The sequence below is a fragment of the Oncorhynchus kisutch genome, linkage group LG28 (assembly GCF_002021735.2).
Source record: "Oncorhynchus kisutch isolate 150728-3 linkage group LG28, Okis_V2, whole genome shotgun sequence".
Lineage (NCBI taxonomy): Eukaryota > Metazoa > Chordata > Actinopteri > Salmoniformes > Salmonidae > Oncorhynchus > Oncorhynchus kisutch.
This window is the reverse complement of record NC_034201.2, coordinates 46,075,247-46,101,923: the sequence shown is the minus strand read 5'-3', so window position 1 is coordinate 46,101,923 and position 26,677 is coordinate 46,075,247. Positions and strand designations below refer to the sequence as shown.

Here is a 26,677-nt window from a genome sequence, read left to right as displayed (position 1 = left end):
CAACCCAACCAAGCCGCAACTGCTTCTTAACACAGAAGCGCATCCAACCCGGAAGCCAGCCGCACCAATGTGTCGGAGGAAACACCGTGCACCTGGCGACCTTGGTTAGCGCGCACTGCGCCCGGCACGCCACAGGAGTCGCTGGTGCGCGATGAGACAAGGATATCCCTACCGGCCAAACCCTCCCTAACCCGGACGACGCTAGGCCAATTGTGCGTCGCCCCACGGACCTCCCAGCCGTGGCCGGCTGCGACAGAGGCTGGGCGTGAACCCTAGACCACTGCGCCTCCTGGGAGGCCCACTTTCCATATTTTTTGACCTGAATTCATTTCCTTAATTTCCAGCATCAGTATCTCCGTTCAGGAATGAAAAACATATTTTCACCGAGGCACATTTTCAAGTCCTTAGACACCCAAGGCTTGTTGTAATGACAGTTTCCTCACAGAACTGGATGATGTAATGCTGTCTGTCACCTCGTGGGGGATCCCTGCGTGAGCCAAAAGTACACCTCTCCTAGTCTGTGACATCAAAGCAATCCTTGAGCTCCTCCCTACTCTCCTCTTTCCATACCGGAATAGATTTCTCTACAGGGTTTTTCCCGAGTATCACCTGCATCTCGGTAGGAGACAGTCTGATTCCTAGATGGGTGATCTGCACATCGCCTTCAAATGCGTCCTCTACGTTGCCATAACACTGATCCAAGGACACGAGTTGGACAAGTGACGTAATGTTGCAGTAGGAGAGGTGCGCGGAGAGAGAGCCTATTAAAATCCCAGAGCACAAATACTGTCTGGTCAGTTGATTGTGGAAAACGCAGCATTGAAAACAGTCTGTAATCCTGTCAACAGCTTCCTTATTGTGAAATCCAGACACATAGACCAGAATAACGGTCATTTTCCAAAATCGCATGGTAGAGATAGAATGGTGTGAATGATACAAGGAGAATCTCATAGTCTCTGGTGCAGATTTCAAATCACATTACACTGCATGGCCCCAGTATTATCTACAAAGATACATGCCGCCCCCCCCCCCTCCCTCCCCCGCCTATCGATTGATGTGACATTGTTTTGTCTCCATCTGCTCTAAATGACAGTGTATCCATCAAAATGTTCACATCAATATGGTCCTGCTTGAGCCACGTTTCTGTCAAGCAGATTTAAAATGACTTCTCCTAAAGTCCTCTTCAAAATGTCGCCGCTAACTCTTCCCGTTTGTTATTTTTAATGACGTCCCATTTGACAGTGGCATCCCCGGCACCTCTCTCTACCCTCTCCTCTCCTCACCCCTCCCCGTAATCTGTTCCTGATACCACCTCTAGAGCCTCGCTTCTACTTAGTTGAGCTTTTTTTGGGGGACTTTGTAGAACAACCATCAGGCAATGCTGTTTTTTTGGAGTGTGTGAGCTTTATCATCTTGGTTGATTCACTAGTGGGAGGAGGTGACCGTGGTTGATTCACTCGGGGTGACCGTGGTTGATTCACTCGGGGTGACCGTGGTTGATTCACTCGGAGGAGGAGGTGACCGTGGTTGATTCACTCGGAGGAGGAGGTGACCGTGGTTGATTCACTAGTGGGAGGAGGTGACCGGGTTGATTCACTAGTGGGAGGAAGTGACCGTGGTTGATTCACTAGTGGGAGGAAGTGACCGTGGTTGATTCACTAGTGGGAGGAAGTGACCGTGGTTGATTCACTAGTGGGAGGAAGTGACCGTGGTTGATTCACTAGTGGGAGGAAGTGACCGTGGTTGATTCACTCGGGGGAGGAGGTGACCGTGGTTGATTCACTAGTGGGAGGAAGTGACCGTGGTTGATTCACTCGGGGGAGGAGGTGACCGTGGTTGATTCACTAGTGGGAGGAAGTGACCGTGGTTGATTCACTAGTGGGAGGAAGTGACCGTGGTTGATTCACTAGTGGGAGGAAGTGACCGTGGTTGATTCACTAGTGGGAGGAAGTGACCGTGGTTGATTCACTCGGGGGAGGAGGTGACCGTGGTTGATTCACTAGTGGGAGGAAGTGACCGTGGTTGATTCACTAGTGGGAGGAAGTGACCGTGGTTGATTCACTAGTGGGAGGACGTGACCGTGGTTGATTCACTAGTGGGAGGAAGTGAGCGTGGTTGATTCACTAGTGGGAGGAAGTGAGCGTGGTTGATTCACTAGTGGGAGGAAGTGAGCGTGGTTGATTCACTAGTGAGAGGAAGTGACCATTGTTGATTCACTCGGGGGAGGAGGTGACCGTGGTTGATTCACTAGTGGGAGGAAGTGACCGTGGTTGATTCACTAGTGGGAGGAGGTGACCGTGGTTGATTCACTAGTGGGAGGAGGTGACCGTGGTTGATTCACTAGTGGGAGGAAGTGACCGTGGTTGATTCACTAGTGGAGGAAGTGACGTGGTTGATTCACTAGTGGGAGGAAGTGACCGTGGTTGATTCACTAGTGGGAGGAAGTGACCGTGGTTGATTCACTAGTGGGAGGAAGTGACCGTGGTTGATTCACTAGTGAGAGGAAGTGAGCGTGGTTGATTCACTAGTGGGAGGAAGTGAGCGTGGTTGATTCACTAGTGGGAGGAAGTGACCGTGGTTGATTCACTAGTGGGAGGAAGTGACCGTGGTTGATTCACTAGTGGGAGGAAGTGACCGCGGTTGATTCACTCGGGGAGGAAGTGACCGCGGTTGATTCACTAGTGGGAGGAAGTGACCGTGGTTGATTCACTAGTGGGAGGAAGTGACCGTGGTTGATTCACTAGTGGGAGGAAGTGACCGTGGTTGATTCACTAGTGGGAGGAAGTGACCGTGGTTGATTCACTAGTGGGAGGAAGTGACCGTGGTTGATTCACTAGTGGGAGGAAGTGACCGTGGTTGATTCACTAGTGAGAGGAAGTGAGCGTGGTTGATTCACTAGTGGGAGGAAGTGAGCGTGGTTGATTCACTAGTGGGAGGAAGTGACCGTTGTTGATTCACTCGGGGGAGGAGGTGACCGTGGTTGATTCACTAGTGGGAGGAAGTGACCGTGGTTGATTCACTAGTGGGAGGAAGTGACCGTGGTTGATTCACTAGTGGGAGGAAGTGACCGTGGTTGATTCACTAGTGGGAGGAGGTGACCGTGGTTGATTCACTAGTGGGAGGAGGTGACCGTGGTTGATTCACTAGTGGGAGGAGCTGACCGTGGTTGATTCACTCGGGGGAGGAGGTGACCGTGGTTGATTCACTCGGGGGAGGAGGTGACCGTGGTTGATTCACTAGTGGGAGGAGGTGACCGTGGTTGATTCACTAGTGGGAGGAGGTGACCGTGGTTGATTCACTAGTGGGAGGAGGTGACCGTGGTTGATTCACTAGTGGGAGGAGGTGACCGTGGTTGATTCACTAGTGGGAGGAGGTGACCGTGGTTGATTCACTAGTGGGAGGAGGTGACCGTGGTTGATTCACTCGTGGGGGAGGAGGTGACCGTGGTTGATTCACTAGTGGGAGGAGGTGACCGTGGTTGATTCACTCGGGGGAGGAAGTGACCGTGGTTGATTCACTCGGGGGAGGAGGTGACCGTGGTTGATTCACTAGTGGGAGGAAGTGACCGTGGTTGATTCACTAGTGGGAGGAGGTGACCGTGGTTGATTCACTAGTGGGAGGAGGTGACCGTGGTTGATTCACTAGTGGGAGGAGGTGACCGTGGTTGATTCACTAGTGGGAGGAGGTGACCGTGGTTGATTCACTAGTGGGAGGAGGTGACCGTGGTTGATTCACTAGTGGGAGGAGGTGACCGTGGTTGATTCACTCGGGGGAGGAGGTGACCGTGGTTGATTCACTAGTGGGAGGAGGTGACCGTGGTTGATTCACTAGTGGGAGGAGGTGACCGTGGTTGATTCACTAGTGGGAGGAAGTGACCGTGGTTGATTCACTAGTGGGAGGAGGTGACCGTGGTTGATTCACTAGTGGGAGGAGGTGACCGTGGTTGATTCACTCGGGGGAGGAGGTGACCGTGGTTGATTCACTAGTGGGAGGAGGTGACCGTGGTTGATTCACTAGTGGGAGGAAGTGACCGTGGTTGATTCACTCGGGGGAGGAGGTGACCGTGGTTGATTCACTAGTGGGAGGAAGTGACCGTGGTTGATTCACTAGTGGGAGGAGGTGACCGTGGTTGATTCACTAGTGGGAGGAGGTGACCGTGGTTGATTCACTAGTGGGAGGAGGTGACCGTGGTTGATTCACTAGTGGGAGGAGGTGACCGTGGTTGATTCACTAGTGGGAGGAGGTGACCGTGGTTGATTCACTAGTGGGAGGAGGTGACCGTGGTTGATTCACTCGGGGGAGGAGGTGACCGTGGTTGATTCACTAGTGGGAGGAGGTGACCGTGGTTGATTCACTAGTGGGAGGAGGTGACCGTGGTTGATTCACTAGTGGGAGGAAGTGACCGTGGTTGATTCACTAGTGGGAGGAGGTGACCGTGGTTGATTCACTAGTGGGAGGAGGTGACCGTGGTTGATTCACTCGGGGGAGGAGGTGACCGTGGTTGATTCACTAGTGGGAGGAGGTGACCGTGGTTGATTCACTAGTGGGAGGAGGTGACCGTGGTTGATTCACTAGTGGGAGGAAGTGACCGTGGTTGATTCACTAGTGGGAGGAGGTGACCGTGGTTGATTCACTAGTGGGAGGAGGTGACCGTGGTTGATTCACTCATTGAATCCATACAATCTCCAGCAGTGATTGGAGAGTTTTCTGTTTATTACAGTGATTAGGTGGTCCCACACGCCACGAAGACTGTTTATTACAGTGATTAGGTGGTCCCACACGCCACGAAGACTGTTTATTACAGTGATTAGGTGGTCCCACACGCCACGAAGACTGTTTATTACAGTGATTAGGTGGTCCCACACGCCACGAAGACTTTTAAACTTGTGACGCACTTCGATTTAGACAAAAGAAAATAGAACAATATAATTATAAACGAACAATTCACGCAGGTGAGGATGCTTTTACCCCCTACAGACATGTACATATTAACTCAATAACCTCGACTAACCCATACCCCTGCATAAAGCCTCATTACTAACCCATACCCCTGCACCCCCTGTATATAGTCTCATTACTAACCCATACCCCTGCACCCCCTGTATATAGCCTCATTATTAACCCGTACCCCTGCATATATAGTCTCATTACTGATCCATACCCTGCACCCCCTGTATATAGCCTCATTACTAACCCGTACCCCTGCACCCCCTGTATATAGCCTCATTAACCCATACCCCTGCACCCCCTGTATATAGCCTCATTACTAACCCATACCCCTGCACCCCCTGTATATAGTCTCATTACTAACCTGTACCCCCACACATTGACTTGGTACCGGTACCCCCCTGTATATAGTCTCATTACTAATCCATACCCCTGCACATTGACTTGAGAGAGACAGACAAAGAGAGAGAGACAGACAGAAAAAAGAGAGAGAGACAAAGAGAGAGAGACAAAGAGAGAGAGAGACAAAGAGACAGATAGAGACGGGTGGTAGGGGACAGTCACTCCCAAAACAGGCTCCAAATTCACGAACACAGAAACAAGGTATCGAACAAAAAAAGAGTCATGGTCCTTTTAGACTACAGCATCTGTTCCTGACTGGTGAAGATTGATCTTCTGTCCAGACAAAATGTATGTGGGGGAGGAGAGTGTGTGTGTGTGTGTGTGTGTGTGTGTGTGTGTGTGTGTGTGTGTGTGTGTGTGCGTCCGTGAACCAGAATCGCAAGCCAATGTGAATGTATTAATTGAGAACGCCACATTCCAGGCACTTGTGTCTTCATTGTCTGTTCGGGTAACTAGTTCTCATCAACCTAATTGGGGTTGTTTTTTGGGTCAGAGCAAAATGAATGAGCTGAATCTGCAGCAGTTAGTTACACATGTCCTGTCGTCCCATTCCCACTGGGGGAAACAGATTGGGAACAAGTGCTAAGGACCAAGCTGTGAGAACCAAGCTGAGTGAACGCCACAGTGTCCCTCTACCACAGCAGTACCCTCTCCTCTCCTCTCCTCTCCTCTCCTCTCCTCTCCTCTCCTCTCCTCTCCTCTCCTCTCCTCTCCTCTCCTCTCCTCTCCTCTCCTCTCCTCTCCTCTCCTCTCCTCTCCTCTCCAGGTTATTGCTGTTAATGAGAATGTCTTCTCTGTCTGTCTGTCTCGTAAAGTGAAGGCTGGTAGCACGTAACTCAAAGCCTGCTGGTATAATGCATGAAGTGTTACTTTCCCAAAGGTCAATAAATACAGATCAGATCCTTACCAAAGTCGCTGTCAGAGCTGTCTGGGCCTTCCCCTCGGGGTTGGCTGCAGGCCAGAGCCTCACAAGTGAACCTGGTCCCGGGGTCCATCAGACAGGCCTTAGCGATGGATGTTACCAGGTACTCGTCCTCTGTGTTCCTCCAGCCCCACCAGCTGATCTCTGGTTGGCTGCAGCGAGCGATCACCGCCCCGTTCCTCTGGTGCCTGGTGGGACGGTAAGGAGAGGGGACTAACCATCAGTACACACGCATCACGAAAACCAGAGCAGGTCAACACATTAGCCATGTGTTTAGAATGGGTTGGTCCATAGGCTGGGTATGGTGAGGATATTTGGAACGTGTGTGTGTGTGTGTTCTTCCTCACACCCCCTCTGACACCCAAGTAGCAACATATATCTCAGCTTGGATGACAGCCCACCACCTCAAGCTCAACCTCGACAAGACAGAGCTTCTCTTCCACCAGGGGAAGGCCTGCTCGCGCCAAGACCTGTCCATCACGGTTGACAACTCAGTGTAGTATGGTGTGTGTGTGTGTAGTATGGTGTGTGTGTGTAGTATGGTGTGTGTGTGTGTGGTATGGTGTGTGTGTGTGTGGTATGGTGTGTGTGTGTGTGGTATGGTGTGTGTGGTATGGTGTGTGTGTGTGGTAGGTAGCGGGTGAGTGTAGTAGTGTGTGTATAGTGTGTAGTAGTGTGTGTGTGTGTGTGTGTGTGTGTGTGTGTGTAGTATGGTGTGTGTGTGTGTGTAGTATGGTGTGTGTGTGTGTGTGTAGTATGGTGTGTGTGTGTAGTATGGTGTGTGTAGTATGGTGTGTAGTATGGTGTGTGTGTGTGTAGTATGTTGTGTGTGTGTGTATTATGGTGTGTGTGTGTAGTATGGTGTGTGTGTGTGTGGTATGGTGTGTGTGTGTGTGGTATGGTGTGTGTGTGTGTGTGTGTGTGTGTGTGGTAGCGGGTGAGTGTAGTAGTGTGTGTATAGTGTGTAGTAGTGTGTGTGTATAGTGTGTAGTAGTGTGTGTGTGTGTGTGTGTGTGTGTGTGTGTGTGTGTGTGTGTGTGTGTGTGTGTGTAGTATGGTGTGTGTGTGTGTGTAGTATGGTGTGTGTGTGTGTGTAGTATGGTGTGTGTGTGTGTAGTATGGTGTGTGTGTGTGTAGTATGGTGTGTGTGTGTAGTATGGTGTGTGTGTGTGTGTAGTATGGTGTGTGTGTGTGTGTGTGTGTGTAGTATGGTGTGTGTGTGTGTGTAGTATGGTGTGTGTGTGTGTGTGTAGTATGGTGTGTGTGTGTGTGTGTGTAGTATGGTGTGTGTGTGTGTGTGTGTGTGTAGTATGGTGTGTGTGTGTGTGTGTAGTATGGTGTGTGTGTGTGTGTGTGTGTGTGTGTGTGTAGTATGGTGTGTGTAGTATGGTGTGTGTGTGTGTGTGTGTGGTATGGTGTGTGTGTGTGTGTGTGTGGTATGGTGTGTGTGTGGTATGGTGTGTGTGTGGTATGGTGTGTGTGGTAGCGGGTGAGTGTAGTAGTGTGTGTATAGTGTGTAGTAGTGTGTGTGTGTAGAGTATGGTGTGTGTGTGCAGGTGTAGTCGTGTGTACCTACCTATAGACGACCACAGGGATTCTATTGGAGGATCTGAAGGAACCAACACTCTCCAGCTCCTTGTCTGTGATCCACACTGGGACCAGCAGCTGCTGGGGATAGCTGGAGCACAGCCTGGCAGGAGAGGAGAGAGGTTAGGATATAGACACCAGGAGAGGAGAGAGGTTAGGATATAGACACCAGGAGAGGAGAGAGGTTAGGATATAGACACCAGGAGGAGAGGAGAGAGGTTAGGATATAGACACCAGGAGGAGAGGAGAGAGGTTAGGATATAGACACCAGGAGGAGAGGAGAGAGGTTAGGATATAGACACCAGGAGGAGAGGAGAGAGGTTAGGATATAGACACCAGGAGGAGAGGAGAGAGGTTAGGATATAGACACCAGGAGAGGAGAGAGGTTAGGATATAGACACAGTGAAGAGGAGACTCCAGGATGCTGGCCTTTTAGACTGACGAGTTTCAGAAGAAAGTTATTTGTTTCTGGACAGTTTGAACCTGTAATCGAACCCACAACTGATGCTCCAGATACTCAACTAGTCTAAAGAAGGTCAGTTGTATTGCTTATTTAACAGAACAACAGTTTTCAGCTGTGCTAACATAATTGCAAAAGGGTTTTTCTAAATGATCAATTAGCCTTTTAAAATGATAAACTTGGATTAGCTAACACAACGTGCCATTGGAACACAGGAGTGATGGTTGCTGATAATGGGCCTCTGTACGCCTATGTAGATATTCCATAAAAAAAATCAGCCGTTTCCAGCTACAAAAGTCATTTACAACATTAACAATCTACACTGTATTTCTGATCAATTTGATGTTATTTTAAAATGGACGTTTTTGTTTGTTTTGCTTTTCTTCCAAAAAACAAGGACATTTCTAAGTGACCCCAAACATTTGAACGGTAGTGTGTGGTATCAAGGACATTTCTAAGCGACCCCAAACATTTGAACGGTAGTGTGTGGTATCAAGGACATTTCTAAGCGACGCCAAACGTTTGAACGGTAGTGTGTGGTATCAAGGACATTTCTAAGCGACGCCAAACGTTTGAACGGTAGTGTGTGGTATCAAGGACATTTCTAAGCGACGCCAAACGTTTGAACGGTAGTGTGTGGTATCAAGGACATTTCTAAGCGACCCCAAACGTTTGAACGGTAGTGTGTGGTATCAAGGACATTTCTAAGCGACGCCAAACGTTTGAACGGTAGTGTGTGGTATCAAGGACATTTCTAAGCGACGCCAAACATTTGAACGGTAGTGTGTGGTATCAAGGACATTTCTAAGCGACGCCAAACATTTGAACGGTAGTGTGTGGTATCAAGGACATTTCTAAGCGACCCCAAACGTTTGAACGGTAGTGTATGTGGTATCAACACTGACGAGCTCTAAAAGTACGGTACTGCGAGATAAATACTAATAAACATATAAACCACACAGTAAAGCAGGGTAATTATCAAGGTAGGGCATCAAGACTGTTTGACGCCATTTTAGGTGAGAGTGTATTAGAGAGAGATTGTTTTCAAGCACCGCTTGGAGAAATCTGAGATATTCCGGAGGCTCTCCCCTCGCTCAACATCATAGCAAATATTTTTCTAATCTATTTTTGACGATAATCTGTTCAATAATCTATTTTGCCGATAATCTGTTCTGACGGCCCAACACAACACCATCTCCATGCCTCCTCTACTTCGTACTTTTACAGGGCATTCAGAAAGTATTCAGACCCCTTGATTTTCCCCCACATTTTGTTACATTACAGTCTTATTCTAAAATTGATTCAATTGTTTTTCCTCATCTGAAATCTCCACACAATACCCCATAACGACAAAGTGAAACCAGGTTTTTAGAAATGTTTGCTAATTTATTTAAAAAAAAACTGAAATTAGACATTTCCATAAGTTTTCAGACCCTTTACTCAGTACTTTGTTGGCGATTAAAGTCTCGAGCCTTCTTGGGTATGATGCTACAAGCTTGGCACATCTGAATTTGGGTATTTTGTCTTCTCAGCAAATCGTCTCAAGCTCTGTCAGGTTGGATGGGGAATGTTGCTGCACAGCCATTTTAAGCTCTCTCCAGAGATGTTCGATGGGGTTCAAGTCCGGGCTATGGATGGGCCACTCAAGGACATTCAGAGACTCCCTCCCTCCCTACTGTCCTCCCTACTGTCCTCCCTCTCTCCCTACTGTCCTTCCTCCCTCCCTCCCTACTGTCCTCCCTCCTTACTGTCCTTCCTCCCTCCCTCCCTACTGTCCTCCATCCCTCCCTCCCTCCCTACTGTCCTCCCTCCCTCCCTACTGTCCTCCCTCCCTCCCTACTGTCCTTCCTCCCTACTGTCCTTCCTCCCTCTCTCCCTCCTGTCCTTCCTCCCTCCCTCCCTCCTGTCCTCCCTCCCTCCCTACTGTCCTCCCTCCCTCCCTCCCTACTGTCCTCCCTCTCTCTCCCTACTGTCCTTCCTCCCTACTGTCCTTCCTCCCTCTCTCCCTACTGTCTTTCCTCCCTCCCTCCCTCCTGTCCTCCCTCTCTCCCTACTGTCCTCCCTCCCTCCTGTCCTTCCTCCCCCTCTCCCTACTGTCCTTCCTTCCTCTCTCCCTACTGTCCTCCCTCCCTCCTGTCCTTCCTCCCCCTCCTGTCCTTCCTTCCTCCCTCCCTCCTGTCCTTCCTCCCCCTCTCCCTACTGTCCTCCCTCTCTCCCTACTGTCCTCCCTCTCTCCCTACTGTCCTCCCTCTCTCCCTACTGTCCTCCCTCTCTCCCTACTGTCCTCCCTCTCTCCCTACTGTCCTCCCTACTGCCCTCCCTCCCTCCCACAGAGCTGTCACACAGATGATCAAGAGCCAAGTAATGACGGAGAGAGAAGAAGGTTTAAACACCGACTGGCACAGAAAATGCTCTTTGAAATGCTGAGTCACTCTCCCCATCCAGTCTGTTCCGTTAGCTAGTCTGGGACCGTCTGACAGCACAGACAGACGTGCCTGCTTAGGAGACCGTGGGCTGGCTAATTAAGGGGGTGGTGCTGTGTCGTACATGATGAGGCAGCAGTTTGATCATAAATCATCCTGCTCCGCGTTGAGACTGGGGGGGGGGGTCAATGTGTCTGTGTGTGTCAGTGTGTGTGTGTGTGTGTGTGTGTGTGTCAGTGTGTGTGTGTGTGTGTGTCGTACTTGTATTTGAGGTTGATGTCAGACACTCTCCAGGCGTTCTGCATGTCAAAGCCCATCCTCTTAACCTCCATCTGCAGCCTCTGACGAACATGGTCACCTACACACAGAGAGAAAGAGGACATGGTCACCTACACACAGAGAGAAAGAGGACATGGTCACCTGTCAATGAGGGAAAGGGATGATGTGATATGAACACAAAGGGAACCAGAACCCTCAGTTCATTCATTCTTAAGCACAAAAATCGGTATATTCTCTGTGCTTTACTGTGTGTATCCGCAGGCACACACACACACACACACACACACACACACACACACACACACGTGTTTGTCTGTAAATATCTGTTTGTCTGTTGGGAGTGAAGTGATGAAGGCTATAAACAATTCAGTTCTCTGAGCCGTAAACTCAGAGACAGACAGACAGACAGGAGACAGACAGACAGGAGACAGACAGACAGGAGACAGACAGACAGGAGACAGACAGACAGGAGACAGACAGACAGGAGACAGACAGACAGGAGACAGACAGGAGACAGACAGACAGACAGACAGGAGACAGACAGACAGACAGACAGGAGACAGACAGACAGACAGACAGGAGACAGACAGACAGACAGACAGGAGACAGACAGACAGACAGACAGGAGACAGACAGACAGACAGACAGGAGACAGACAGACAGACAGACAGGAGACAGACAGACAGACAGGAGACAGACAGACAGACAGGAGACAGACAGACAGACAGACAGGAGACAGACAGACCAGAGACAGACGACAGACAGACCAGAGACAGACAGGAGACAGACAGACCAGAGACAGACAGGAGACAGACAGACCAGAGACAGACAGGAGACAGACAGACCAGAGACAGACAGGAGACAGACAGACCAGAGACAGACAGGAGACAGACAGACCAGAGACAGACAGGAGACAGACAGACCAGAGACAGACAGGAGACAGCCAGACCAGAGACAGCCAGACAGTCAGTCAGAGACAGCCAGACAGTCAGTCAGAGACAGCCAGACAGTCAGTCAGTCTGTGCGTGACTCTGACCTGGTCTACAGAGGTGTAGGTGCTGGTCCTCGTCATCCGTGCTGCTCCCCAGACACCAGGCGTGGTAGGCCAGGGCGAACAGATCCTCCAACCTGCCAGGGTGGGCTATGGTCCGGTTCAGACGTCTCAGCCACTCCTGGCACTGCTTGAACGTGGAGAAGTGGCATCTGAGGAGATAACAGAACAACAACAAAAAGGACAGGAAGTCAGAGGATGGTCAGGACCTTTAAAAGCATTATCGCGGTTTCACCACATTATCACCACATCATCATCACATTATCATCGCCGCTTTATCACCACTTTATCACAGTTTCACCACATTATCACATTATCACCACATCATCACAGTTTCACCACATCATCACCACGGTTTCACCACATCATCGACCATCGCGTGGACAGGAAGACAGAAGTCTCCAGGAAAAAGAAAGCCAGAAGGGGTTTGTTTAATTATTAATAACTCATGGTGTAATTGTGACAACGTACTGGAAGTCCTTTTTCCTTTTGTTCTCCCGATCTGAAATACCTCACCATCAAAATGGCGACCGCATTACCTCCCGAGAGAATTTTCTTCAGTCATCATCACTGCCGAGTATATCCCCCCACCCCTCCCCCCTCCCCAGTCGCTCCCCCCCACTCCCCCGTCCCCCAAGTAACTACAATGGACTGTGTGCAAACTGGAAACCGCATATCCTGGGGCAGTATTTAATAAAGGATATCTGAGGAAAAACGCTCAATTCTATCAACACATCTACTCTGCTACACGCGCAACACTGACCCTGTTGGAGCTAGAAACACCAGCATTACTGCTCCGTTGGAGCTAGAAACACCAGCATTACTGCTCTGTTGGAGCTAGAAACACCAGCATTACTGACCCTGTTGGAGATAGAAACACGCGCAACAATGACCCTGTTGGAGCTAGAAACACGCGCAACACTGACCCTGTTGGAGCTAGAAACACCAGCATTACTGCTCTGTTGGAGCTAGAAACACCAGTTTTACTGCTCTGTTGGAGCTAGAAACACCAGTTTTACTGCCCCTGTTGGAGCTAGAAACACCAGCATTACTGCTCCGTTGGAGCTAGAAACACCAGCATTACTGCCCCTGTTGGAGCTAGAAACACCAGCATTACTGCTCCGTTGGAGCTAGAAACACCAGCATTACTGCTCCGTTGGAGCTAGGAACACCAGCATTACTGCTCCGTTGGAGCTAGAAACACCAGCATTACTGCTCCGTTGGAGCTAGAAACACCAGCATTACTGCCCCTGTTGGAGCTAGAAACACCAGCATTACTGCCCCTGTTGGAGCTAGAAACACCAGCATTACTGCCCCTGTTGGAGCTAGAAACACCAGCATTACTGCCCCTGTTGGAGCTAGAAACACAAGCATTACTGCTCTGTTGGAACTAGAAACACCAGCATTACTGACCCTGTTGGAGCTAGAAACACCAGCATTACTGCTCTGTTGGAGCTAGAAACACCAGCATTACTGCTCTGTTGGAGCTAGAAACACCAGCATTACTGCTCTGTTGGAGCTAGAAACACCAGCATTACTGCTCTGTTGGAGCTAGAAACACCAGCATTACTGACCCTGTTGGAGCTAGAAACACCAGCATTACTGACCCTGTTGGAGCTAGAAACACCAGCATTACTGCTCCGTTGGAGCTAGAAACACCAGCATTACTGCTCTGTTGGAGCTAGAAACACCAGCATTACTGCTCTGTTGGAGCTAGAAACACCAGCATTACTGCCCCTGTTGGAGCTAGAAACACCAGCATTACTGCCCCTGTTGGAGCTAGAAACACCAGCATTACTGCCCCTGTTGGAGCTAGAAACACCAGCATTACTGCCCCTGTTGGAGCTAGAAACACAAGCATTACTGCTCTGTTGGAACTAGAAACACCAGCATTACTGACCCTGTTGGAGCTAGAAACACCAGCATTACTGCTCTGTTGGAGCTAGAAACACCAGCATTACTGCTCTGTTGGAGCTAGAAACACCAGCATTACTGCTCTGTTGGAGCTAGAAACACCAGCATTACTGCCCCTGTTGGAGCTAGAAACACGCGCAACACTGCCCCTGTTGGAGCTAGAAACACCAGCATTACTGCTCTGTTGGAGCTAGAAACACCAGCATTACTGCCCTGTTGGAGCTAGAAACACCAGCATTACTGCTCTGTTGGAGCTAGAAACACCAGCATTACTGCCCTGTTGGAGCTAGAAACACCAGCATTACTGCCCTGTTGGAGCTAGAAACACCAGCATTACTGCTCTGTTGGAGCTAGAAACACCAGCATTACTGCTCTGTTGGAGCTAGAAACACCAGCATTACTGCTCTGTTGGAGCTAGAAACACCAGCATTACTGCTCTGTTGGAGCTAGAAACACCAGCATTAAGTGAAGAGGCTTATTCAATATGGTAAAAGTCACAATCAAAGACATGGAAATACTTCTGATGTGTGTGTCTATGAGAGAGAAAGTGGGCTCTTAGTTCAGTTGAAAACTCCAAGTCTTTACAACAACAACAAAAAAACACAACAAAAAATAGCCATCTAAATGTTTTTTGAGCCAAACCAGTTCTTAAGCCAAACTCATGACATCTGTTTTCCAACTCCAAGGAAAATAACAAAGAGGTCCTTCTCTCAACAGTTCTCACTAGTAGAAATATTGTGGAAAATCCACACACACACACACACACACACACACACACACACACACACACACACACACGAGACTCCTTGTTTTAGAACTGAGCCTATAAATGCAGTTAAATATAAAAAATAAAAAAAAAATTATGTCAAATCAAATCAAACATAAATCTAAAATGAATACTATTATGAAAACTAAATCTTATTTTTGATCTGGTAGGAAAAAATATTTAAAAAACATGATTCATGGGGCAAAGGTATCTGGCCAGTGTAGTTATCAATCTGACCAATCACCATAGGTCACTGGCCAGTGTAGTTATCAATCTGACCAATCACCATAGGTCACTGGCCAGTGTAGTTATAAATCTGACCAATCACCATAGGAGTTTCTCTCTCTATTTACCTGACAACTTTAGAGTCCTTGCAGGTGATGTGCAGTTGAAACATGTGTCTGCTCTCCACACTCTCGATCAGCATCAGAGGTACCTGCAGGGGGAGCCAGAGAGACATTACACAGGACCCACAACACTTCTAGTTTAGCTACGCTATTGTAGAGTAGGCTGCGAGCCCGAGGAGGTAGCCCCCCCCCACACACACAGCTGAGGTAGCCAGACATATCTCCCCCCCCCCACACACACACAGCTGAGGTAGCCAGACATATCCCCCCCCCCCTACAGCTGAGGTAGCCAGACATATTTCCCCACCCCCCCACACACACACAGCTGAGGAGGCCAGACATATCTCCCCTCCCCCCCACACACACACAGCTGAGGTAGCCAGACATATTTCCCCACCCCCCCCACACACAGCTGAGGTAGCCAGACATATCTCCCCCCCCCCCCCCCACACACAGCTGAGGTAGCCAGACATATTCCCCCCCACACACACACACCGCTGAGGTAGCCAGACATATCCTCCCACCCCCCCCACACACACACCGCTGAGGTAGCCAGACATTTCCCCCCCCCCCCCCCCACACACACACACAGCAGAGGTAGCACTTCAGTGAGGATTGGAAGATGACATTGGTGGTAGACTTAACTCTCCCCATTGGTGGTAGACTTAACTCTCCCCATTGGTGGTAGACTTAACTCTCCCCATTGGTTATGTAAATTCAGTCAAGCCTCTGTTTAGGTATATAGGCCTAAAACGGACCACGCAACAACATCTCCATAGCAACGGCAATATCTAGCCTTTTAAAAAACAGCGGCATCACTTGAACTTCCTTATAAAATCAAGTCAATAAACTAGAAAGTTTATATGTCAAGGTATTTACACTTTTCATAGTTGTCATATAGTAAATTGCCACACAGTTAATCTCATTCATACAAAAACAACAACCATTATACAACCATATAATCATTTTAGGTCAAGGCCTGTAGTCTATTCTAGAGTGTTCCCTCTGTCACGCTGAGCCTGATTCTAGAGTGTTCCCTCTGTCACGCTGAGCCTGATTCTAGAGTGTTCCCTCTGTCATGCTGAGCCTGATTCTAGAGTGTTCCCTCTGTCATGCTGAGCCTGATTCTAGAGTGTTCCCTCTGTCATGCTGAGTCTGCCGTGTTCCATTACCGCAGCTCTGTTATTGGTCCACAGGGTCAGAGGTGTTAATGACAGCACTCCAAACTCAACAGTTATACAATTACCCAATGAGGCTTGACTTTTGATTGGGGCTGACCAATCACCATCCACGCTGGTGGGTGGGTGGGTGGGGAGGGGGGGGGTTAGATTGCTTCCAATTGAAAAGTTAAAATGAGATTTTATTCTTCTAGGGTGCGCATTAATCCAGCAGCAGTCAGTCTGAACCCAACAGAGAATTAATGACAGAAGCTTGTCTAGACTGTGAGGGAGGACGGGGGGAGCTGAGGGTTGCCATTGACACAATGTACTCACAGAAATGTGATTGTCCACACCTGGATAGGTCTACAACACAGTAACAGGCACCAGGAACAGAGAGGGAGAAGAAACAGACCGAGAGGGGGGGAGCAGAGAGAGAAAGAGGGGGGGAGCAGAGAGAGAAAGAAGGGGGGAGCAGAGAGAGAAAGAGGGGGGAGCAGAGAGGGAGAGAAAGAGGATGAGCAGAGAGAGAGAGAAAGAGGATGAGCAGAGAGAGAGAGAAAGAGGATGAGCAGAGAGAGAGAGAAAGAGGATGAGCAGAGAGAGAGAGAAAGAGGATGAGCAGAGAGAGAGAGAAAGAGGATGAGCAGAGAGAGAGAGAAAGAGGATGAGCAGAGAGAGAGAGAAAGAGGATGAGCAGAGAGAGAGAGAAAGAGGGAGAGCAGAGAGAGAGAGAAAGAGGGAGAGCAGAGAGAGAGAGAAAGAGGGAGAGCAGAGAGAGAGAGAAAGAGGATGAGCAGAGAGAGAGAAAGAGCAGAGAGAGAGAGAAAGAGGGAGAGCAGAGAGAGAGAGAGCAGAGAGAGAGAGAGAGCAGAGAGAGAGAGAAAGAGGGAGAGCAGAGAGAGAGAGAAAGAGGATGAGCAAGAGAGAGAGAAAGAGGGAGAGCAGAGAGAGAGAGAGAGAGGGAGAGCAGAGAGAAAGAGGGAGAGCAGAGAGAGAGAGAAAGAGGGAGAGCAGAGAGAGAGAGAAAGAGGGAGAGCAGAGAGAGAGAGAAAGAGGGAAGAGCAGAGAGAGAGAAAGAGGGAGAGCAGAGAGAGAGAGAAAGAGGGAGAGCAGAGAGAGAGGAGAAGAGGGAGAGCAGAGAGAGAGAGAAAGAGGATGAGCAGAGAGAGAGAAGAGCAAGAGCAGGAGAGAGAAAGAGGGAGAGCAGAGAGAGAAGAAAGAGGGAGAGCAGAGAGAGAGAAAGAGGTATGAGCAGAGAGAGAGAGAGCAGCAGAGAAGAGAGAAGAGAGGAGGAAAGAGGGGGAGAGCAGAGAGAGAGAGAAAAGAGGGAGAGCAGAGAGAGAGAGAAAAGAGGGAGAGCAGAGAGAGAGAGAAAGAGGGAAAGGGAAAAAAGGGAGGCAGTAGAGAGAGAGAAAGAGGATGAGCAGAGAGAGAGAAAGAGCAGAGAAGAGAGAGAAAGAGGGAGAGCAGAGAGAGAGAGAAAGAGGGAGAGCAGAGAGAGAGAGAAAGAGGATGAGCAGAGAGAGAGAGAGAGCAGAGAAAGAGAGAGAGAGAGAAAGAGGAGAGCAGAGAGAGAGAGAAAGAGGGAGAGCAGAGAGAGAGAGAAAGAGGGAGAGCAGAGAGAGAGAAAGAGGGAGAGAAGAGAAGAGAGAAGAGGGAGAGCAGAGAGAGAGAAAGAGGGAGAGCAGAGAGAGAGAAAGAGGGAGAGCAGAGAGAGAGAAAGAGGGAGAGAGAGATAAAGAGGGAGAGCAGAGAGAGAGAGAAAGAGGGAGAGCAGAGAGAGAGAGAAAGAGGGAGAGCAGAGAGAGAGAGAAAGAGGGAGAGCAGAGAGAGAGAGAAAGAGGGAAACCAGAGAGAGAGAGAAAGAGGGAGAGCAGAGAGAGAGAGAGAGCAGAGAGAGAGAGAAAGAGGGAGAGCAGAGAGAGAGAGAGAGCAGGGAGAGCAGAGAGAGAAGAGAAAGAGGGAGAGCAGAGAGAGAGAGAGCAGAGAGAGAGAGAAAGAGGGAGAGCAGAGAGAGAGAGAAAGAGGGAGAGCAGAGAGAAAGAGAGAGCAGAGAGCAGAGAGAGAGAGAAAGAGGGAGAGCAGAGAGAAAGAGAGAGAGCAGAGAGAGAGAGAAAGAGAGAGAGCAGAGAGAGAGAGAAAGAGGGAGAGCAGAGAGAGAGAGAAAGAGGGAGAGCAGAGAGAGAGAGAAAGAGGGAGAGCAGAGAGAGAGAGAAGAGGGAGAGCAGAGAGAGAGAGAAAGAGGGAGAGCAGAGAGAGAGAGAAAGAGGGAGAGCAGAGAGAGAGAGGAAAGAGGGAGAGCAGAGAGAGAGAAAAGAGGAGAGCAGAGAGAGAGAGAAAGAGGGAGAGCAGAGAGAGAGAGAAAGAGGGAGAGCAGAGAGAGAGAGAAAGAGGGAGAGAGAGAAGAGGGAGAGCAGAGAGAGAGAGAAAGAGGGAGAGCAGAGAGAGAGAGAAAGAGGGAGAGCAGAGAGAGAGAGAAAGAGGATGAGCAGAGAGAGAGAGAAAGAGGATGAGCAGAGAGAGAGAGAAAGAGGATGAGCAGAGAGAGAGAGAAAGAGGGAGAGCAGAGAGAGAGAGAAAGAGGGAGAGCAGAGAGAGAGAGAAAGAGGGAGAGCAGAGAGAGAGAGAAAGAGGGAGAGCAGAGAGAGAGAGAAAGAGGGAGAGCAGAGAGAGAGAGAGAGCAGAGAGAGAGAGAAAGCAGAGAGAGAGAGAAAGCAGAGAGAGAGAGAAAGAGGGAGTGGCAGAGAGAGAGAGAGAGCAGGAGAGAGAGAAAGAGGGATAGCAGAGAGAGGCGGTGTCAAGACGGGAGGAAATGGAAAAATGATTAAACTAAAGAAATAAAACAGAAGGAAGTGGAAGTTAAATGGAACATCAAGACAGTGAGCTACAGATGGTAGATAATAAACTGAAGCAGAGAAGAAAAATCACAACCAAGAGAAGGAGAGAAGAGAAGAGAGAAGAGAAGAGAAGAGAAGAGAAGGAGAGAAGGGAAGAGAAGGAGAGAAGAGGAGAGAAGAGAAGGAGAGAAGAGGAGAGAAGAGAAGGAGAGAAGAGAAGAGAAGAGAAGAGAAGGAGAGAAGAGGAGAGAGGAGAGAAGAGAAGAGAAGAGGAGAGAAGAGAAGGAGAGAAGAGAAGGAGAGAAGAAAAGGAGAGAAGAGAAGAGAAGAGGAGAGAAGAGAAGAGGAGAGAAGAGAAGAGAAGAGAAGAGAAGAGGAGAGAAGAGAAGGGGAGAGAAGAGGAGAGAAGAGAAGAGAAGAGGAGAGAAGAGAAGAGGAGAGAAGAGAAGAGAAGAGGAGAGAAGAGAAGACAAGAGGAGAGAAGAGAAGAGGAGAGAAGAGAAGAGAAGAGAAGAGGAGAGAAGAGAAGAGGAGAGAAGAGAAGAGGAGGAGAGGAGAGAAGAGAAGGAGAGAAGAGAAGAGGAGAGGAGAGGAGAGAAGAGAAGGAGAGAAGAAAAGAGGAGAGAAGAGAAGAAAAGGAGAGAAGAAAAGAGGAGAGAAGAGAAGAAAAGGAGAGGAGAGAAGAAAAGGAGAGGAGAGAAGAAAGGAGAGAAGAAAAGGAGAGGAGAGAAGAAAAGGAGAGAAGAAAAGGAGAGAAGAGAAGAAAAGGAGAGAAGGGAGAGAAGAAAGGAGAGAAGGGAATAGGAGAGAATGGAATAACCTCAATGGGCTCAAAGGGTGAGAACAGAGCGATTAGAAGGAGGTGGCTTAGGGGAGCGAGCTGGTTGGCTAACGGTTACTAACGGTTACTACAGTTCATCTGTGCCTCTGACTAGGTTCAGTGCAGGACCCTGCTTGCACTGTCAAAACGCCAATCCTCCACTTCTCTTCTTTGAGATGTTGCTTAATCCTGGCTATAGAGACAGAATGCCAATCCTACTGTACGGCGTGCCACTTTTCAGAAATGTTACTTAACGTTTACTACTAGAAATGTTGCTAAACCCTACATATTACCCAGAATACTTTTGAACAAACAGACAGTAAAAAAGGGGAGAAAAAAAACCCCTGGGAATTGAACATTTTGATATGAAGGAAGCATAAACTCTGACAGTGCAGACCTATGTGAGTCCTGCTACAAGGCCTCTGCAAGCTGACTGGAGTTGGGGAGAGAGAGGAGAGGGAGGAGGAATCTCTCTGCCAGGTCAGTGAATGAAAACAACTAGGCTGTTTGTATTACAGCAGGGCTGATGTCAGTAGGAGGGGACGTGTGTGTGTGTGTGTGTGTGTGTGTGTCTATGCAAGTAAGGAATCATTGGCACCGGCTCCCTAAAACCCCAGAGGCCACGTCAAAACAGTCCTGGCTGGTGAGATCAGAGACACTGCTCAATGCACCGCTCTCTGTGGTGACCAGCGCACTGCCAAGCGCCAGGGGGTGAGGAGGGGGACCAAGCACCAGGGGCTGAGAGGGGGACCAAGCACCAGGGGCTGAGAGGGGGACCAAGCACCAGGGGCTGAGAGGGGGACCAAGCACCAGGGGCTGAGAGGAGGACCAAGCACCAGGGGGTGAGGAGGCTAGAGGAGGACCAAGCACCAGGTGGTGAGAGGGGGACCAAGCACCAGGGGGTGAGAGGGGGACCAAGTACCAGGGGGTGAGGAGGCTAGAGGAGGACCAAGCACCAGGGGGTGAGGAGGCTAGAGGAGGACCAAGCACCAGGGGCTAGAGGAGGACCAAGCACCAGGGGCTAGAGGAGGACCAAGCACCAGGGGGTGAGGAGGCTGGAGGAGGACCAAGCACCAGGGGCTAGAGGAGGACCAAGCACCAGGGGGTGAGAGGGGGACCAAGCACCAGGGGGTGAGAGGGGGACCAAGCACCAGGGGGTGAGGAGGCTAGAGGAGGACCAAGCACCAGGGGGTGAGGAGGCTAGAGGAGGACCAAGCACCAGGGGGTGAGGAGGCTAGAGGAGGACCATTAGGAAGCAGGCTGTGTGTGCATTGTGTCTTACATTGATGACGGAGTCCTTGAACTTGATGTGGAGCCTGTAGTTGGAGATGGCGATGACGGCGTCATCGGCTCGGCCCAGATACTCCACCCCTTCCCCCTGAAGAGCTGGGAACGGCACCTGGAGGGGACGCAAACGTTAACCTTTTGTATTAAGACTACAATGACGCAACGTTAAAAAGACAACACCAGATCAACGGTGTGAAAAGGACAAAAATACCCCCCCCAAAAAATAACAGAATAACAAACACAGGAAACAAACATTAAAACACTGCAGTGTTACATCAACTTTAGACCTGAATATTTATCGTCCTCGTCTACTCTGTCCTCGTCTACTCTGTCCTTGTCTACTCTGTCCTCGTCTACTCTGTCAGGGGTGAACAGCCACACACACACATCAAACCAGAACAAAATAAAATGATGTCCAGTGGACAACCAACCGATCTCTTAAATAAAACATACTCGTTTCCACCAGGAATCACGCAACATTAAAATACAGTACAATGACACGCCCAGTGTGTTTCCAGGGCTGTTTCTGGAGGACCTGTTATGATCTAAGATGGATTTAGTCTTCTGAAGAGAGACCACAAACTCCGCTGCTTAGCTATTTACACTCACTGAACCTTACAGCTTGACTGGACAATGGTTACCATGGAGATCTGCTTTGGTTAAAAAACAGCATAGACATAGAATGACTAGATTATATTTCTAATGGTAAAGAGGACCACATGGATAGGAGAGGGGAGAGAGCGCGAGAGGAGAGAGCGAGCGAGCGAGCGGGAGAGAGAGCGAGCGAGCGGGAGAGAGAGCGAGCGAGGGGGAGAGAGAGCGAGCGAGGGGGAGAGAGAGCGAGCGAGGGGGAGAGAGAGCGAGCGAGGGGGAGAGAGAGAGAGCGAGGGGGAGAGAGAGAGAGCGAGGGGGAGAGAGCGAGGAGGAGAGAGAGAGAGCGAGGGGGAGAGAGCGAGGAGGAGAGAGAGCGAGCGAGGGGGAGAGAGAGCGAGCGAGGGGGAGAGAGCGAGGAGAGAGAAAGCAAGGAGAGAGAGAGAGCAAGTGCGAGAGGGGAGCGAGAGAGCGAGGGGGAGCGAGGGGGAGAGAGAGCGAGGTGGAGAGAGAGCGTGAGGGGGAGAGAGCGAGGGGGAGAGAGCGAGAGAAGAGAGAGAGAGCGAGAGAGGGGAGCGAGAGAAGAGAGAGAGAGCAAGAGAGGGGAGCGAGAGAGCAAGAGCGAGTGAGGGGGAGAGAGAGCGAGAGAGAGAGCAAGTGCGAGAGGGGAGTGAGAGATCCCTAGGGATGTAATACCTCACTACAAACAGAAAGCCACTGAGCAGCGCCTCTACCCAGTGGCCAGACACTACGTCGCTCCCTGGCTGGCGTACCCTTCCAGAACTGTGTACTAGGAGGTTGGAACATGGGACAGTTGGTGGAAAATAAAAGAGTGCTTGCGGCAGTCCCAATTAGCACATAGCCGTACTAGCATAAAACGACCTCTGTGAGAGAGGATAGCATGCGGGTTGGTCTTTGAGCCTGAGCAGGCCGACAGGCTAAACAGGATGGCAGGGAAGTTGAAGTGTGTGTGTGTGTGTGTGTGTGTGTGATGGCTCTCAAACCTTCTATTAACATTCCAGCTATGTGGCCATTGTATTAGTCCCCTAGACCCAGCCCTCAGCCCAGATTCCCCAGAGATGAATCCTAAACCGTAACCTATACCCCATAAGGGCTCTGGTCAAAAGTAGTGCACCGTTTAGGGAATATGGTGCGAATCGAGACTCGAGGGAGGGACAAGAACCACGCATTAAGATAATTGGTCTCCAGCACAATATAATAGAACACATTCTTCATTTCCTTCAGAAGCAGCCATTTAGCTGCTTAAAAACCCAACCAGGTGGAGGGGGATCGGGGTGGGGGGGGGGGGGGGGGGGGGGGAACTAAACAAAAGGAAGTGGACTGTGTCCAAACTCCAAATGGATGGCTCACGTCGTCTAAAAACAGGATTTCCTGTTCCTGTTTCCTTACAACCCTGTTTCAGCTCTACATTCAGACCCTGTTTTAATGGGTTCTTACCACCCTGTTTCAGCTCTACATTCAGACCCTGTTTTAATGGGTTCTTTCTTACCACCCTGTTTCAGCTCTACATTCAGACCCTGTTTTAATGGGTTCTTTCTTACCACCCTGTTTCAGCTCTACATTCAGACCCTGTTTTAATGGGTTCTTTCTTACCACCCTGTTTCAGCTCTACATTCAGACCCTGTTTTAATGGGTTCTTTCTTACCACCCTGTTTCAGCTCTACATTCAGACCCTGTTTTAATGGGTTCTTTCTTACCACCCTGTTTCAGCTCTACATTCAGACCCTGTTTTAATGGGTTCTTACCACCCTGTTTCAGCTCTACATTCAGACCCTGTTTTAATGGGTTCTTACCACCCTGTTTCAGCTCTACATTCAGACCCTGTTTTAATGGGTTCTTACCACCCTGTTTCAGCTCTACATTCAGACCCTGTTTTAATGGGTTCTTACCACCCTGTTTCAGCTCTACATTCAGACCCTGTTTTAATGGGTTCTTACCACCCTGTTTCAGCTCTACATTCAGACCCTGTTTTAATGGGTTCTTACCACCCTGTTTCAGCTCTACATTCAGACCCTGTTTTAATGGGTTCTTACCACCCTGTTTCAGCTCTACATTCAGACCCTGTTTTAATGGGTTCTTACCACCCTGTTTCAGCTCTACATTCAGACCCTGTTTTAATGGGTTCTTACCACCCTGTTTCAGCTCTACATTCAGACCCTGTTTTAATGGGTTCTTACCACCCTGTTTCAGCTCTACATTCAAATATCCAAAACATCATAAAAAAAACATGGATTATTTGTTTCAGCTGTGTAGTGGGGGGGGGGGGGGGGGCAGGACAGAGTTAGAGAAACCTTGTTCTAAAACAGGAAGCCCATTAAGAACGTCTTACACCCCCCCCCCCAAGAGAGCTCTTCCCTCAATTCAACATTTAGTCATACTTTAAAGAGAATGATTTAATAGTGATGGTGACAAATTATGCCTCTGTTCGTGTTTTTATTAAAGTGGAGAGAGGCGTCAGCTGAGGAACATCTGTGAGTTGTGAGGGAGGTTTTACAGAGTGACGTCTAAATGACATCATGAGTAGAGGTCACATCTTCCTCCGGCTGGAACAAAGCTCTGGTCTTGTTCGCCGGTGTCACTATCAGGTCTGTAAAGCAAAGTGGGAGACGCTTTATTACTGTGTGTGTTTCAGTGTGTGTTTCAGTGTGTGTGTGTTTCAGTGTGTGTGTGTTTCAGTGTGTGTGTGTGTGTGTTTTTCAGTGTGTGTGTGTGTGGTGAATCTCTAACCAATACTTATATTCACTGTAGGGATGGTGACAGGTTTCCCACAGACGTGACACTTGGCATTCAGGCCAAAAAGTTCAATGTTGGTTTCATCAGACCAGAGAATCTTGTCCTTTAGGTGCATTTTGGCAAACTCCAAGCAGGCTGTCATGTGCCTTTTACTGAAGAGTGGCTTCTGTCTGTTCACTCTACCATAAAGGCCTGCTTGTTGGAGTGCTGTAGAGATGGTTGTCCTTCTGGAAGGTTCACTCATCTCCACAGAGGAACTCTGGAGCTCTGTCAGAGTGACCATCGGGTTCTTGGTCATCTCCCTTACCAAGGCCCTTCTCCCCCGAATGCTCAGTTTGGCCGGGTGGCCAGCTCTGGGAAGAGTCTTGGTGGTTCCAAACTTCTTCCATTTAAGAATGTTGGAGGCCACTATGTTCTTGGGGACCTTCAATGCTGCAGACATTTTCTGGTACCCTTCCCCAGATCTGTGTTTCGACACATTTCTGTCTCGGAGCTCTACGGACAATTCCTTCGACATGGCTTGGTTTTTGCTCTGACATGCACTGTCAACTGTGGGGCCTAATATAGACAGGTGTGTGCCTTTCCAAATAATTTCCAATCAATTAAATTTAACACAGGTGGACTCCAATCATCACCTCAAGGGTGATCAATGAAAACAAGATGCAACTGAACTCAATTTTGAGTGTCATAGCAAACGGTCTGAATAATTATGTAAATAATTAATTATTTTTAATACATTTGCAAACATTATGGGATATCATCTATGGATTTTTCATTTCATTAATCCATTTTAGAATAAAGGCTGTTAAAGTAATAAAATGTGGAAAAAGTCAAGGGGTCTGAATACTTTCCAAATGTGTGTGGGGGGGTGTGTGTGGGGGGGGTCTAATTAGCTTGCAGTAAGCCCGTAGAATTGGTTTGCAAATTACAGCCGGCAATCCTACTGGTCTCCCTGTGCCTTTAAAGACATCAGTTGGCAGTGTGGTACTATCATGGGAATGACTGTCTGAAATGGTACAGAGGGAAAGAGGGGGGGAGAACAAGAGACGAGGAGGACAGAGGGAGTGATAAGCGAGAGAGGGAGCGACTAAACCGATGCCTAAAAAGGAGGGAGGTTGACTTGAATAAAACAAAACGGGTACGAGGATCCTCTTGTGGGGTCAGCTGTGGGGAGACAGACACACTTGGAACAGCGCAGATGGACCCAAACGGCTCATAAAAACCACTTCATCAGGAAGTCTATTTGTCACCCTCTCAGTCGGTCTCCCTGTGTCTGCCTATCTACAGGCAATATTGGATGACACACAGTCACACATCCATTTTCTCAACCAATCACAGAGCAGCTAAGACAGTCCCACAGAGCAGCTAAGACAGTCCCACAGAGCAGCTAAGACAGTCCCACAGAGCAGCTAAGACAGTCCCACAGAGCAGCTAAGACAGTCCCACAGAGCAGCTAAGACAGTCCCACAGAGCAGCTAAGACAGTCCCACAGAGCAGCTAAGACAGTCCCACAGAGCAGCTAAGACAGTCCCACAGAGCAGCTAAGACAGTCCCACAGAGCAGTTAGACAGAGCAGTTAGACAGAGCAGTTAGACAGTCCCACAGAGCAGCTAAGACAGTCCCACAGAGCAGCTAAGACAGTCCCACAGCACCACAGAGCAGTTAGACAGTCCCACAGAGCAGTTAAGACAGTCCCACAGAGCAGTTAGACAGAGCAGTTAGACAGTCCCACAGAGCAGCTAAGACAGTCCCACAGAGCAGTTAAGACAGTCCCAAAGAGCAGTTAGACAGTCCCACAGAGCAGTTTAGACAGTCCCACAGAGCAGTACAAGTATTAATCCATTCTATAGCTGGGAGCTCCTTGTCTATTAGAAGCTACAGTGCATCACTCCTAGTAGATTGCAGCAGGTTGGAAGGGAATGCCATACCCCTAGAGAACATGCATTTTTCATGGGCTACAGCTCCAACAAGAGAGGTTTGTGCTGCCATGCAGGAGCCAATCAAAGACAGGATCAAAGTCAGCAAGACAGGCGAGAGCCCGGAGACTTCCTTTAACCAGGCAATAGGCAAAGTCCCAAATTGTACCCTATTTCCTATGTAGTGCACTAGTTTTGACCAGGGCCCATAGAA

The 26,677-nt window shown here is 49.3% G+C and overlaps 1 protein-coding gene across 6 annotated transcripts in view; it reads right to left on the bottom strand.

The window, feature by feature from the left end:
- Positions 1-26,677, bottom strand: part of LOC109873355 (myotubularin-related protein 4) — an 87,387-nt gene that overhangs the window by 15,035 nt on the left and 45,675 nt on the right. For 4 of the 6 annotated variants that reach the window (XM_031808632.1, XM_031808634.1, XM_031808633.1 and 1 more), the window contains 7 exons: positions 21,198-21,314; positions 16,592-16,621; positions 15,105-15,187; positions 12,057-12,223; positions 11,003-11,099; positions 7,848-7,961; positions 6,257-6,459 (listed from right to left, as the gene is read on the bottom strand). In XM_031808632.1, coding sequence (XP_031664492.1) covers positions 6,257-6,459; positions 7,848-7,961; positions 11,003-11,099; positions 12,057-12,223; positions 15,105-15,187; positions 16,592-16,621; positions 21,198-21,314 — 811 coding nt within the window. The remainder of the gene's footprint in view (positions 1-6,256; positions 6,460-7,847; positions 7,962-11,002; positions 11,100-12,056; positions 12,224-15,104; positions 15,188-16,591; positions 16,622-21,197; positions 21,315-26,677) is intronic. The other 2 variants (XM_031808636.1, XM_031808635.1) reach the window with 1 other exon arrangement.